General features: G+C 40.1%; 1 protein-coding gene across 1 annotated transcript in view; it reads left to right on the top strand.

Moving 5' to 3' along the window:
* EGF (epidermal growth factor) overlaps nt 1–8,059 on the top strand; it is a 102,825-nt gene extending 94,766 nt beyond the window's left edge. Inside the window, 5 exon segments of the mRNA XM_061419399.1 lie at nt 273–364; nt 367–389; nt 5,001–5,106; nt 7,090–7,191; nt 7,194–8,059. Of these exon segments, the coding sequence (XP_061275383.1) occupies nt 273–364; nt 367–389; nt 5,001–5,106; nt 7,090–7,191; nt 7,194–7,333 (463 nt within the window). The 3' untranslated portion in view covers nt 7,334–8,059.
* Nucleotides 8,060–15,784: the final 7,725 nt, after the last annotated feature.

Below are 15,784 nucleotides of genomic sequence, written 5' to 3'. Positions count from 1 at the left end.
ATATATCCATGAATGCACGCGTGCCTTCCCCTGCCTCCCATGCCCTCCTCCTCCCTTCTCACAGTACCTTGCAAATAGTGAAACAGAATCTGTAAAATAATGCAGGAAAGAAGGCTTTAAAACCCAAAGTTATGCTCCTAGTCTCCTTAATACTTCTCTTCTCTCATGCATCTTAGGTACCTAAATTTCAGTAACATAAGTAATTGCCTGACCATTGTTGAATGGGCTACTGTTTTGTTTTGAGATAGTCTCACATTTTGGCTTTATTGCAGGACTCAGAAGTGGCTACTGAAAAATCCAAAGAATCCTTGTGAAGAACCGAGCAGAGATGTGATCCGTAGCAGGCCTGCAGATGGCGAGGCTGGATGCCTTTTTGCCCCCAACCTTGGGTAATGTAACCAAAGTACATGAAGCAAGAAATTGGCTTTCTATTAATCCCAGTTCATTTTTTCTGGTTCTTTGCTGAGTTGAGAGAGACTGGAACCTATTATAACTTCCAGCTGGTGTTAATATTACCCAACACCACGACAACTAGGAGGTCCTGGGTGGGCAGTGGGGCTGGGGGAACTGTGTCCTAAGTTAATCAGACGAGCTAAACTAGTGCCATGATGTAATGGCCCAAGACGTTTATGGGATCCTTTTTCCTATCATGTACTTTCTTGCTATAACTTAGCTTTTTATATGTTTGTGAAAAGTCTTTCCCAATTTTTAGGTGATCCCTTTCAGATGGATGTCTTACAAACTGAAGATTATGCTCCTAATTTTCTTAAAACTTCTTTTCTTACACACATTTTAAGTCCTTAAACTTCAGCAGCAAAACAGTTTGCCAGCTTTAGCAAATAAAAATACAGAACACCTAGTTAAATTCAGACTAATACTGAAAGTTCAATTTTAAATTCAAATATTCCTAGGTATCCTGTATTTTCCAAAAAGCATAGTAACTGCAAAGTTCAAAATGCTTCACAGATCATCCTCTTCAGTCACTGATCTTAGAACCCTAGAGGGCAGACATGGGACAAAGCTCTCTTGCAACGGTTGGGATTTCCATTTCCAGGATCCTGTCAGAGACACGTTGACTGGTTTAGTGTGTATTGTTGGTATCATTTGTGGCATATATTGTGGAAGAAGCTGGAATATATGGCAGGCCCATGGGGAAGTGAAACCTGTGGGCACATAGAGAAAAGCTTATTAAGGGGGTTTAGAGGGTCAAAGGTATCATTTGGGGTCCTTCCCATATCGCATTTTCCTGCCTCTACCTCATATGCATTTCAGAGAATAGCTTTCCTGTGGCTGCGCTTTTGACGGACAAGCAACCATCTGTCTCTGCCCGTTGTAGGCATTCAGTGTGTACTTATTTTTTGGTTGAACTTGAGTACAGAAATGCAATAAGAAACAAATTCTGACTTTACTCTTCTACCAATTGGCTAATTTTCAGCAAGTCACTTAACCCCTGTTTCCTCCTCAGGACTCCAAGGCATTTGGATTACATGGGCTGTAAGATCCCTTCTGTTTCTAGTGATTCCCTAAATGTGTGGTTCTGGGTGAACCTAGTTACAGAAATGTCCTCAGATCTTTGAAGCTTCATGTCTTCAAATCCTTAATTACCCTGATTTCATTGTTAGTCTATATGGTACTTCCTTCAGGTTTTAGGTAGCAAGTTTAGTTCATTTTATTTAAATCATAGGAGAGAAGGAAAAACGCAATCTGTGTGTATCTTCTTATTTAAAAACTCAGAGACGCTTGCCACTGTCGTGAGCAGCGTACAGACACAGGGCCATGGTGAGGGGCTGATCCCCAGTGGTCAGAACCATCTTGACACCAATTGCTGCTGTGGGCATCAGTGAGAATGAGGGGGAGCACCTGAACGAGGAGGAGAAGCAGCAGAAACAAGTTTGGTTCCATCAGCTGCCTTCCCCAACCCAGGCCAGAATCCTGGAACCTAGGTTCTTCTAGCAGAGAGGCATGCGGTTGGAAAATTTGCAGTGCAGAGGGCTGAAGTCTGGCCTGAGCCAGACAACTGAGTGTCATTTCTGCTTTGGCCCAGCTTCTTCATTCATTCATTTCTCCACTCTTCCCCAGTAGCATATTGGACACTTCTGACCTGGGGGGCTCATCTGAGAAAGGTATGATACCTAGGAAAGGTTTGCCATTCCCTTCTCCACTGAGAAAAATGGGCATGTGCCCTTAAACAGTGGGTCATGTATTAATTTTGCATTGTGTTACCGCAGACTATTGATGAGGAGGAGGTGGCAAGGATGCTTAGTGTTATGGAAAATAAGAAAATGAAAATGTGTTCAGGGGATTCACCATTCTCTTACAAATATTTCTTTCTAAGGTAATGCTCAAAATTCTCCAAGCCAGGCTTCAGCAATACATGAACCGTGAACTTCCTGATATTCAAGCTGGTTTTAGAAAAGGCAGAGGAACCAGAGATCAAATTGCCAACATCTGCTGGATCATGGAAAAAGCAAGAGAGTTCCAGAAAAGCATCTATTTCTGCTTTATTGACTATGCCAAAGCCTTTGACTGTGTGGATCACAATAAACTGTGGAAAATTCTGAAAGAGATGGAAATGCCAGACCACCTGACCTGCCTCTTGAGAAATCTGTATGCGGATCAGGAAGCAACAGTTAGAACTGTACATGGAACAATAGACTGGTTCCAAATAGGAAAAGGAGTATGTCAAGGCTGTATATTGTCATCCTGCTTATTTAACTTCTATACAGAGTCCATCATGAGAAACACTGGGCTGGAAGAAGCACAAGCTGGAATCAAGATTGCCCGGAGAAATATCAATAACTTCAGATATGCAGATGACATCACCCTTATGGCAGAAAGTGAAGAGGAACTAAAAAGCCTCTTGATGAAAGTGAAAGTGGAGAGTGAAAAAGTTGGCTTAAAGCTCAACATTCAGAAAACGAAGATCATGGCATCCGGTCCCATCACTTCATGGGAAATAGATGGGGAAACAGTGGAAACAGTGTCAGACTTTATTTTTTGGGCTCCAAAATCACTGCAGATGGTGACTGCAGCCATGAAATTAAAAGACGCTTACTCCTTGGAAGGAAAGTTATGACCAACCTAGATAGCATATTCAAAAGCAGAGACATTACTTTGCCAACAAAGGTCTGTCTAGTCAAGGCTATGGTTTTTCCAGTGGCCATGTATGGATGTGAGAGTTGGACTCTGAAGAAGGCTGAGTGCTGAAGAATTGATGCTTTTGAACTGTGGTGTTGGAGAAGACTCTTGAGAGTCCCTTGGCCTGCAAGGAGATCCAACCAGTCCATTCTGAAGGAGATCAGCCCTGGGATTTCTTTGGAAGGAATGATGCTAAAGCTGAAACTCCAGTACTTTGGCCACCTCATGCGAAGAGTTGACTCATTGGAAAAGACTCTGATGCTGGGAGGGATTGGGGGCAGGAGGGGAAGGGGACGACAGAGGATGAGATGGCTGGATGGCATCACTGACTTGATGGACGTGAGTCTGGGTGAACTCCGGGAGTTGGTGATGGACAGGGAGGCCTGGCGTGCTGCAATTCATGGGGTCACAAAGAGTCGGACATGACTGAGCGACTGAACTGAACTGAACTGAACTGAATAAACCACTCATTCTTCCTATACTTTTTTCAAAGAGAAATATGGTCAAGGAAATTTGTTTTTCTTTTCTTCTCTATATTTCTGAGCTATGGGCTCATTATGTGGAGGGCCCATTTCTGAACCAATGGAGCATAATCAACCAGAGCCTTGGGGCAGCCTCTCTGCTGGGTTACTGATTGGCAAGGAAAGAGTTGACCAAACTGTATCCTTCATCCTGGGGCATGGGGTATCTTCTTTTCTTTCCTTTTATCTTTGACCTATTAATACTTTAATCTATCTTTTGTGAAAGTGAAAGTTGCTCAGTCATGTCCGACTCTTTGCGACTTCATGAACTATATGGAATTCTCCATGGAATTCTCCAGGCCAGAATACTGGAGTGGGTAGGTGTTCCCTTCTTCAGGGGATCTTCCCAACCCAGGGATCAAACCGAGGTCTCCCACATTGCAGGCAGATTCTTTACCAGCTGAGCCACCAGGGAAGCCCAAGAATACTGGTGTGGGTAGCCTATCCCTTCTCCAGTGGATCTTCCTGACCCAGGAATTGGACTGGGGTCTCCTGCATTGCAGGTGGATTCATCTCTTGTGAATGTGAGCCAGTTAACTCTGGTCAGCCTGCATTGCAAGTGCCCAATCAAATGTGGACAGTACAAACAATGACATAAATAATAATTCTGTTGACCAAAGAGAAATAATGTTGTTTTCTGGGCCTGTCTTTTAGAATTTTGGTTCCCAAGCTGTTCAAGCATGAGAAGACATTTCATGGATCCCTGAAAAATAGTAGCTGCATTTATGAGTGCTTATTAGTCACTAAGGAGCCCAAATTGTTCAGACCTTGGTATCATATTTAGGTGAATTTTATTGACTAAGCACCTACACACATATTTGGAAAGTTGGAGCAGATACATGTAAGAGGCATTATTTATCTGGTCTAGGGGCAACCTTCAGACCTCTTGTAGATTCATGGGTTGCTTATGGAAAAAGTAGTCCCTAGGGATCCATGGCCCAAAAATTGGGATTCCAGAATTAGAATTGATTCTTCAGTAAAGGTATTAGTACTGCCTAGTTGCTTTAAGCGGAGAAGACGATGGCACCCCACTCCAGTACTCTTGCCTGGCAAATCCCATGGATGGAGGAGCCTGGTAGGCTGCAGTCCATGGGGTCACAAAGAGTCGGACACCACTGTTGGACATGACTGAGCTACTTCGCTTTCACTTTTCAGAGAGAGTAGCATAAGACTTCTCACTGAAAACTGAAGCCTTCACTAGCCAGAGAAACAAATTTGATAGGGCCTTCCTTTTGGCTTTCCCCTCCTATAGGATGAACATTACAAAGCCATAGACTTTAATGTATGTTGAGATAGTTTATGAATTTTAAGTGTTTTCTGTCTCCCTTTTGTTCTCTGCAGTTCGTGGTTGTAAAGGAACATCAAAACCTCGGGAATGCGAGTCCATCCGAGGCCCTCAAGGAAGGCCTGGCAGCAGATGTTGGCCAGTTTTCCCCCCTGGATCCTGGTGAATGATTATCTTTATCTGGATCTTGAAGTTTCCCTGACTGTGGAAAGTCTCATCTATGCACAGAAGCAATAGTGAAATTGTATAAGCTATGTGAACAACTGGCTGTATTGGAATGCCATAGAGCTTAGAGAAATACATTTGGACCAGATTCCTGTCTTATGTGAGGTTACCACATTCACTCAAAACTCTGGTCACAGAGCAGTCTGCTGGATCCCTTTAAGCAAGCACACAGTGAGTGCCACCTTATTCTGAATTACACTGGAGTTTGAGGTCATCCTTGGGGTTACGGACCTATACTGGCTGCTGTCAGTATGGTTCCAGCGAAATTGCAAATGACTCCAAGAAACTGTGTTTCATGTTCTAGAATAAAGGGTTCTTGTGAATTTAACTTGATCTGGGGATTCTCCTAGGGATTGAGGACTATTTAAGTCTTATTAGGGTCTAGCCCTCAGCCAGATGCCTGGCCATCTGTGAAATCCAGTCAGACCCCTAGAAGAGGGGCCATAAAATCAACTCACATTTTCAGGCTGTTGTGGAGCTCAATCTGCTTCAGGTAGAAATGGAGTTATATATGATTTGACATAATACTTTTACCAAGAGTTGCATTATGATAAGCTTCTTGGGCTTGGGTCTTAGATATATATCATAGTCGTATTTCCTAACTCACAGGACAAGGTTGAATACACTTTGTATCATAAACCTTTAGAAAAGTCTGAAAAAACTTTGAGACAATAGTTTCTCTGCTCATGAGAGGCACTTCAGCCCCTTCATATTTCACTTCAGAAAATATATTTTCTGATATTTGCCCTTCATAAATATGCTGATTACCATTCTCTCCTCCTAGAACTTCCTTGTAGAGAGAACACTGGCTTCTTGTTTTGAAAAACTCACTCCAAACCCTGCTCTCACTCATGTTGCTATGTAACCCAGATTCAGTATGACTTTATTTCCTAATTTGAGGAAGGCTCTGGATACTAAAGTATATTTCAGAATTGAACATTCAAACTACAGCAAATATTTTACATATTATACATATATGTTAATAACATATAAAATATATACTATATATAATATTTATTGTAGTTTTAATATGTGTTGTTAACCTGGATAATGAAAATATTTGGCATTTTCAAAAGTTGCTTAAGGTTTTGTAATTTTTGAAAGCAGTGGAATACCTTACATAGTACTTTTTCTTGAGGAGCTAAAAGCAAATAATTTTTGGGTATGAAAGTAATCTTCTTTAGAGGTACATATAATGTAATTTTGCAAATGAAAGAGTATGGTTAAGCCCAGAAAACACTGAGGACTCAGTTAGCTGACTATTTTCAGAAATAAATTAGAGTCTCTCTCTTTTTGCTCATTCTGTTGCAAACAGTTTGGCCCATTCTGTATGAGCCACTCATATACCTGTCTCCCAATATGAGTCATCACATCCCCAATCATGTCTAGCCAGCTCATAAATGTTTAATACCAGTTATGAAAGAGCATGTAGAGATTGGAGGTGGGGAGGTAGAGTGGAAAATGAGATAAAAGCTCAGGATTGGCTCTGAACCAATTCTTTGTCTATTCCTGGAAAACCCATTAAACCACAAGCCTTACTAGTAGTGCCTCCAAAGTTACTTATTCATTGACCAAAACCAACATCAACTGGAGCAGGTTAAGGGTAGAATACCATGTCAGGGAATAGGAATGCAACTGCATTTAAAACCTGGGCTCTGTTTTCAAGGCATTTATGGGCCAAATGGAAAGAGAGAGAGTTCACAGAGAAAGCTAAATAGCAATGTCAGGTAGCACAGTCCTTTGAATCATCTTAACTAACCAAAACTATTTTAATTTTTTAAAAATTGGGTTCAGAATGGCTTGAGAATAGGTCCATTTGTATCTCATATTTCAGGTCTACTCTCCAACCACTGTTGGGGTCTCGTTGGCTGGACACTGTAAGTGGTGGGAATACTGAAATGCCTTTTTTCTGTTGTATAGCATCCTTGGAACAGTCATCATGGAGAGCGGAGCCCCAGATGTATACGGGCGCAGAACACGGAGGCTGTATTGCGTCATCCAATGATAGAGGCTCTGGTGACCAGGGGTGAAGTGTAGCTTTCATCTCCTCTCCCAAGGGGCACGGCCCATTGCTGAGGGGCTTGGGACATCCTGTCCTCTCCCATCAGCTCACCCTTTGTGGCAACAAAGATCACACCAAATGGAGCTGACTCTGAAAACTTGAATTAAAAGTAAGATCATGAGGAATAAACCGTATTGATGGATGGTTAATACTTCATTTTTAAAGTTGAGGAAAAATACAGATTTTCCATCTATAATCTCTACAACAAATCACCTACTCAGTGTTGAAGGCAAATATATATTGTGTTTTTGCTTCTTCCTTCAAGTAGTCTTACTGCAGACTTTCAAGTAAAGTAAACTGGAGAATTATTTGGTATCTCATTAGATACCAAAATGGGGGAAATAGTGCTTTATAAATTGTGTTCAAGTGTTCAATAATAAATACGAATTATTTTCCTGCCCAGAAGAAATCTGGGGTTAAAGCAATCAATCATACGGGTTTGGTCAGTTATAATTTCTTTTATTTGGACAGAACATTTAGCTCAATCTTATGAAGTGGTTAGAATATTAAAATTGTTGTTATAATACATTATAGGCATTTAACATCATCGGTGTGGTCCATGATGGTAATTTTGCAGAATAAATTTTGATAAATTAATGAAAAATCTACTAACTTAGAACCTTATTTCTTCAAAATTACATGGCTTATTTTTTCTATTTTAAAATCTTTGAAGGAAAACTTTTAAACCATTACCCAAGAGATTTCTCTGTTTCTGTCATTACTATCATTTTCCCCACAGAATTTTTTCTTCTAATGAAAATGGTAAATTCCCCCTCTGTATGTTTGCACAAAATTTTTACTTATTTTCAAAATATGAGATTGTAAACAAATTGCCTGATTTATTTTTATTTTGGACAGCAATCAATTTTCTTCTAATTATTTAAATAAAACCAGTACATAACATAAACATCTTATTGTATACCTGGTTAAGTAATAAATTATAGCTTAAGGGGATGTTAGAGTTAAAGCAAAGTGGTTTGACTAGCTTGCTATTGTTATTTTAAGCAAAACATATTTGAAATCTTTCTCTCTGTTATAAAATAAAATTTCACAAGGTATTTCAATTAAAGATCATTCTTGGAGCCAAGACATTGTTATTACAAATTATACAACTTAATACAGTTATCTGTGGATCATTTGGGGCTTTGGGTTATTCAATTTATGCATTAACACTAGTCCCTTTCTTGTCTTGTCTTTCCTTTCTCTTGAACTCCTTGAACTTTGTTTATACCAGAAGTCAGCATGAAAAGCAGTTGAAGCACATCTCAAGTAGATACTTCTTAAAAGTTTTGGTAAAGATTTCGTGGGGCGAGAATAACTTATGTCAGTTAATTATTCAGCATGACCCTTTCCTCTAGTTACTTCAGATTTTTCTGCATTTAGTTTTCCTATGACAGTTGATAATCTGGAGGATCAGAAGACTTGTCTAATGAGTGAAGAGACCTCAGAAAAACTATAGTTATAATTCTCCCAATGATGCAAAAATCATATTATGAAGTGTGAATATTTTTTCTTCTTCCAAAAGTGAGCATTTTTAAAGCTGTCCTTAGATTACATTGTAGTGTTTTAGCGCCTCTTTTAGGATTCCAATGATAACCAAAGAGATGACATGAGACTGTAATAGCCCTTAACATAGCATTTTCTTTAAACTGTTATCTTCAAGCTGGACAGTGACTCTGTTACCTCATAAGCTGGGAGCTTGTGTCCTTGATCAGGCTCTAATACCATCTCCCTGGTCAAAATAGAGAAAAAACACATTTTGTGTCCTTAGTCAGCAAGTCACCCTAAAGAGTTATTTTCCTTTGTTGAGGCTTTACATCTTTACAGAAATATCCTCCTTTAAAAATCTATTTTTTAAAATGAGCATGTTCATCTAAGATATTTGATTTGCACTTTTCCAGGCTGAATATTTTTATTTCCTAAATCTCATGCTCTCATGCACAATGCCTGATTGTGATTCTGTTTGACTAAATGTCACCTACTACATTGCTGGGAAAGATTGAAGGCAGAGGAGAAGAGGGTGACAGAGCATAGGATGGTTGGATGACATCACCAATTCAATGGACATGGACTTGGGCAAACTCCGGGAGATGGTGAGGGACAGGGAAGCCTGGCATGCTGCAGTCCACGGGGTCGCGAAGAGTTGGACACGACTTGGTGACTGAACAACAACACATGCTACACATAACATGAGCATTCTGCCTTCTTTTCTAGCTCCTAATAGAAGGTGTAGTATACTCAATTCTTTTGAAACATGATTCCAGTTCTTCCTGTTAATCTTGATTTACAACTATATCCTTTTCATGTAAATAAATGATTATTATGTGATCATTGAAAATGTATTAAAAGCACTAAATAAATTCTTAAAAAAAAGAAAGATTGGGAGAAAGGGGAACTATCTAGGTAATTTAAACAGCTATGACAGGCAAGATTTTGTTCTTGCTGTTTAATTTTTCTTTCTTCTTTTTCTAAGTCTTTAAATGAGAAATCCTCTCTGCGTTGTTTCATGCTGAACTCTTTTGTTCCATTTGGAACTTGACAGGGTTTCTGTAGCTAGTAGCCATATGCTTACAATAACATGTGTTAGTCGCTCAGTTGTGTCCGACTCTTTGTGACCCTATGGACTGTAGCCCGCTAGGCTCCTCAGTCCATGGGATTCTCGAGGCAAGAATACTGGAGTGGGTTGCCATTTCCTTCTCCAGGGGATCTTCCCAACCCAGAAATCAAACCTGGGTCTCCTGCATTGCAGGCAGATTCACATACAATAACATAGCTCAGTAGGAAAATAATGTTATGGACATTGCGTCTTAATCATTTACCTATCTGAACCAGAGACCTTAGGAAGCACATAAATTACCAAACAGGAAAATTTCCTAACTGGTGATCATTTCCTACTTTTTCTCCTCTACAGTGAATATTTGGCCCTTCTGACATGATTCAGTTTCCTTTTCTGGTGGGCCAGAAGGAAAAACCATGTGCCCTGCTCAACAACTAAGCCTTCAGAGTGCATTCTAAGGAACAGTTGTAAATCCCAAACCAATGCCTGAATTATCTGGGTTCTTATTTTTCATTTATACCACTCACCTGCCAAAACAATAGAGTATACTAAAACTGTATTTTTCAGAACCCTTAGGGGAGGCCCTTTAGGACACTGAGGCAGGTGCTTGCACCTCGGCTTCTTTGCTCTAAATGAGGCATCCCTTGTGCGAAGCAAGTTAAAGTAACAACTACTCCAATACAAACTAAGGTGTTCTTTCTACCACTGAGGTTTTGTGGTAATCAAGGCCTGTTGCTCTAAACACCAAATATTCTTAAAAAAAAAATTAGAATAATGGTCTTTCTCTACCCCAATATGAAACACATGGAGCACAGTTACACATTTTTCTGATGACAAAAGAATTTTGTTACAGACGAGGCATAACATGATAGCATGCTACAATTTTGTGATGATCAGAGCTCCTTTGCTAAATACAAAGGTCCTTAGAACTTGAATTGAAATACTTTAACCTGTTATCTTTTATTACTTTTATGAATTTTCAGGTTGTCTGTTCTCACGCCTGTATCTGTAGATGTTCTTCATCACCTTCCCTGTTGCTTCTGTTTTGTAAACTTGATGTTGAGATAACCAAGCAAGTTAACACTGTAAGGAAAGAATATATGAATATTGAAGGAGAATTTAAGAATATTTCCTGTGTAAAGTATAAAGTATTACTTACACTTTAGCCCTTAAACTTTTGACATGTTGCATCCTTTTATGTTCTCCTTACTCTTCTCATCTAAATTCTCAGAGTGCACATTACCGAGTCCAGATAGACGAGGTGATGCTTGTATGTATTTAATGACAATACAAAATGTAGTGATTACAAAAATGGTCTCTGAAGTCACAGAACCCTGTTTGAATCCCATTGCATCACTTAACTAGCTTTGTTACTGTGTTCAAACTGCTTAATCTCTCTCAACTTCAATTTCCTCATCTGTAGAAGGGAACAGTGAACCCACAAGAGACTGACCCAGACTTGCTTGTGGGTGTCCAGGAGTCTCTGGCGGAGACATGGGTCCGTGGTGGCCTGCTGCAGGGTTGGGGGCACTGAGTGTAGCAGTGCATACATGGGACCTTTTGAAGGAGGTTGCCATTATCTTCATTACCTCCACCATGGTTTGACCTTAGGTCGTACCTCAGTTGGTAAAGACTGCCTGCAACACAGGAGACCTGGGTTCAATCCCTTGGTCGGAAAGATCCCCTGGAGAAGGAAATGGCAACCCACTCCAGTATTCTTGCCTGGATAATCCCATAGACAGAGGAGCCTGGTGGGGCTACAGTCCATGGGGTTGAAAGAATGGGACAGACTTAGAGACTAAACCACCACCAAATAACAGGGAGGGAACACAGCCCCACCCATCAACAGAAAATTGGATTAAAGATTTACTGAACATGACCCCACCCATCAGAACAAGATCTACTTTCTCCCTCAGTCAGTCTCTCCCATCAGGAAGCTTCCATAAGCCTCTTATCCTTCTCCATCAGAGGACAGACAGACTTAAAACCACAATCACAGAAAACTAACCAGTCTGATCACATGGACCACACCCTTGTCTAACTCAGTGAAATTATGAGTCATGCCATAGGGCCACCCAAGATGGATAGGTCATGGTGGAGAGTTCTGACAAATGTGGTTCACTGGAGAAGGGAATGGCAAACCACTTCAATATTCTTGCCTTGAGAACCCCATAAACAGTATGAAAAGGCAAAAAGACAGGACACTGAAAGATGAACTCCCCAGGTCGATGCCCAATATGCTACTGGAGATCAGTGGAAAAATAACTTCAGAAAGAATGAAGTTCAGTTCAGTTCAGTCATATCTGACTCTTTGAGACCCCATGAATCGCAGTACGTCAGGCCTCCCTGTCCATGACCAACTCCCAGAGTTCATTCAAACTCATGTCCATCGAGTCGGTGATGCCATCCAGCTATCTCATCCTCTGTCATCCCCTTCTCCTCCTGCCCCCAATCCCTCCCAGCATCAGAGTCTTTTCCAATGAGTCAACTCTTCGCATGAGGTGGCCAAAGTACTGGAGTTTCAGCTTTACCATCATTCCTTCCAAAGAAATCCCAGGACCAATCTCCTTTAGAGTGGACTGGTTGGATCTCCTTGCAGTCCAAGGGACTCTCAAGAGTCTTCTCCAACACCACAGTTCAAAAGCATCAATTCTTCAGCGCTCAGCCTTTTTCACAGTCCAACTCTCCCATCTATACATGATCACTGGAAAAGCCATAGCCTTGACTAGACAGACCTTTGTTAGCAAAGTAATGTCTCTGCTTTTCAATATGCTATCTAGGTTGGTCATAACTTTCCTTCCAAGGAGTAAGCGTCTTTTAATTTCATGGCTGCAATCACCATCTGCAGTGATTTTGGAGCCCAGAAAAATAAAGTCTGACACTGTTTCCCCTGTTTCCCCATCTATTTCCCATGAAGTGATGGGACCAGATACCATCATTTTCGTTTTCTGAATGTTGAGCTTTAAGCCAACTTTTTCATTCTCCTCTTTCACTTTCATCAAGAGGCTGTGGAGAAATAACTCCAGAAAGAATGAAGCAACAGAGCCAAAGTAAAAACAACTCCCAGGTTGAAACTCCAATACTTTGGCCATATGATGTGAAGAGCTGACTCACTTAAAAAGACCCTGATGCTGGTAAAGACTGAAGGTGGGAAGAGAAGGGGATGACAGAGGATGAGATGGCTGGATGGCATCACCGACTCAATGGACATAGATGTGGATATATATGATTGTTTGTACTGGGTCAAAAAACCTTTATATCTGTGTTGTTAAGATATTTTTCTTCTGAGTTCTATCTTACATTTGCATTGTACTTTTTAATTTACTAAGGACTTTTGTATTCATTATCTTATTTGATCTCATTAATTCTCACACCCAAATGATAAAGTTAGTGGGGTAGACATTCTTTCCATTTTACTTATTCCTAAAGCTAGATTGTGTCCAAAGCCTTCCTTCCAAAGAAGGAAAATGAAGATGAATAATAAAATACATCACTAGAGGTAAAAGTTTCTTCATAATGAAAAAATGTTCAGTTTGCCAGAAATATAATTCAAAAATCATATACACTGAGAACCCTGCCTCGAATATATAAAGCAAAAAATTTACAGCTCACAAGAAGTATTAAAGAAAACTATAATCAGTCCATTCTGAAGGCGATCAGCCCTGGGATTTCTTTGGAAGGAATGATGCTAAAGCTGAAACTCCAGTACTTTGGCCACCTCATGCGAAGTGTTGACTCATTGGAAAAGACTCTGATGCTGGGAGGGGTTGAGGGCAGGAGGAGAAGGGGACGACAGAGGATGAGATGGCTGGATGGCATCACTGACTCAATGGACGTGAGTCTGAGTGAACTCCAGGAGTTGGTGAGGGACAGGGAGGCCTGGTGTGCTTCGATTCATGGGGTTGCAAAGAGTCGGACACGACTGAGCGACTGATCTGATCTGACCACAGTAGGAGATTTTATCATACTGTTCTTGGTAATTAATAAACTTAGATAAATTAGGATATAGAAGACTTTAAATATAATTTTTACAATCAGATATATATAGTATGCATAGAAATTCATGAGTGTTAGTATTTGCTAGTCCATAATGTATCTTCAGCAAGTTTCACAAGGGCAAGTGAATGTGGTAATATAAACCATATTCTCTGACCATAATGAAATTAAGAGTTAAATGATAAGCAATAATGAGTATGCTTGGAAATTACAAAAACATTTCCAAGTAACTTGTGGGTGAAAGATTTAATCATAGTGGAAATTATAATCAGAATGGACCTGAACAAGTGTGAAAATTCTTTGTACCACAATTTATGGTATATAACTAAACTGACATTCAGAGGGAATTTTATACCTTTATGTCTTTATTTTGTATAGGAAAAAGGAAAGTTAGTGAATTGAGAAGCACTCAACTGAAGAAATTTTTAAAAAGCAGAATAAATACAAAGTAGAATAAATCCAAAAGCAGAATAACCAAAGATATTAAGGGCAGAAATTACTGAAATCGAGAAAAATATAAGAAAAATTTAAAAGCCAAAATACAGTTGTTTGAGAAAAATTTAACAACTATATGACAAAAGTAATCAGAGAAAAAAAGAAAGAAAAGCTATATAATGTTATGGATGAAAAGAACATAAAACTACAGTTCAGTCGCTCAGTCATGTCTGACTCTGAAACCCCATGAACTGCAGCACGCCAGGCCTCCCTGTCCATCACCAACTCCCGGAGTCCACCCAAACTCATGTCCACTGAGTTGGTGATGCCATCCAATCATCTCATCCTCTGTCGTCCCCTTCTCCTCCTGCCCTCAATCTTTTCCAGCATCAGGGGCTTTTCAAAAGAGTCAGCTCTTCACATCAGGTGGCCAAAGTATTGGAGTTTCAGCTTCAGCTTCAGTCCTTCCAATGAACACACAGGACTGATCTCCTTCAGAATGGACTGGTTGGATCTCCTTGCAGTCCAAGGGACTCTCAAGAGTCTTCTCTAACACCACAGTTCAAAAGCATCAATTCTTCAGCGCTCAGCTTCCTTTATAGTCCAACTCTCACATCCATACATGACTACTGGAAAAACCATAGCTTTGACTAGGCGGACCTTTGTGGACAAAGTAATGTCTCTGCTTTTTAACATGCTGTATAGGTTGATCATAACTTTCCTTCCAAGGAGTAAGCATCTTTTAATTTCATGGCTGCAATCACCATAAAATTATAGACATGGTAGCAATTTTTTTTTAAAAAAGGAAGTATAAATAACTTTGATAATAAAATTTTAAACTTAAGCCAAATGGACAATTGCCTAGGAAAAAAAAATCAGCTTACCAAACTTTAAGAGGAAGAAATAGTTTTAAACCAACTAAAGAAATTTAAAAATTTAAGGGACTTTCCTGGGAGTCCAGTGTTTAAGAATCCATGTTTCTACCACTGAGAGTGTGGATTCCATCCTTGGTTGCAGGACTAAGATCTCACATGCCACATTTGGACAGTTTGGTGATTTCTTATAAAACTAAACATACTTTTATCATACGATCCAGCAATCAACTCTTTTGTATTTACTTAAAGGTGTTGAAAATTTGTTTCCACACAAAAACCTGCACATGGGTATTTGCTGCTAACTGCTAAGTCACTTCAGCCATGTCCGACTCTGTGTGACCCCATAGATGGCAGCCCACCAGGCTCCCCCGTCCCTGGGATTCTCCAGGCAAGAACACTGGAGTGGGTTGCCATTTCCTTCTCCAATGCATGAAAGTGAAAAGTGAACGTGAAGTCGCTCAGTCGTGTCCGACTTCTAGCAACCCCATGGACTGCAGCCTACCAGGCTCCTCCATCCATGGGATTTTCCAGGCAAGAGTACTGGAGTGGGGTGCCATTGTTCATAATTGCCAAATTGATTGGAAGCAATCAAGATGTCCTTCCATAGATGAACGAATAAACTGTGATAATCCAGATAATGGAATATTATTTAGCACTGAAAAGAAATGAGCTATCAAACTATGAAAAGGA

Source organism: Bos javanicus, chromosome 6 (assembly GCF_032452875.1).
Source record: "Bos javanicus breed banteng chromosome 6, ARS-OSU_banteng_1.0, whole genome shotgun sequence".
In the NCBI taxonomy this organism is placed as follows: domain Eukaryota; kingdom Metazoa; phylum Chordata; class Mammalia; order Artiodactyla; family Bovidae; genus Bos; species Bos javanicus.
This window is presented reverse-complemented; position numbering and strand designations above follow the sequence as displayed.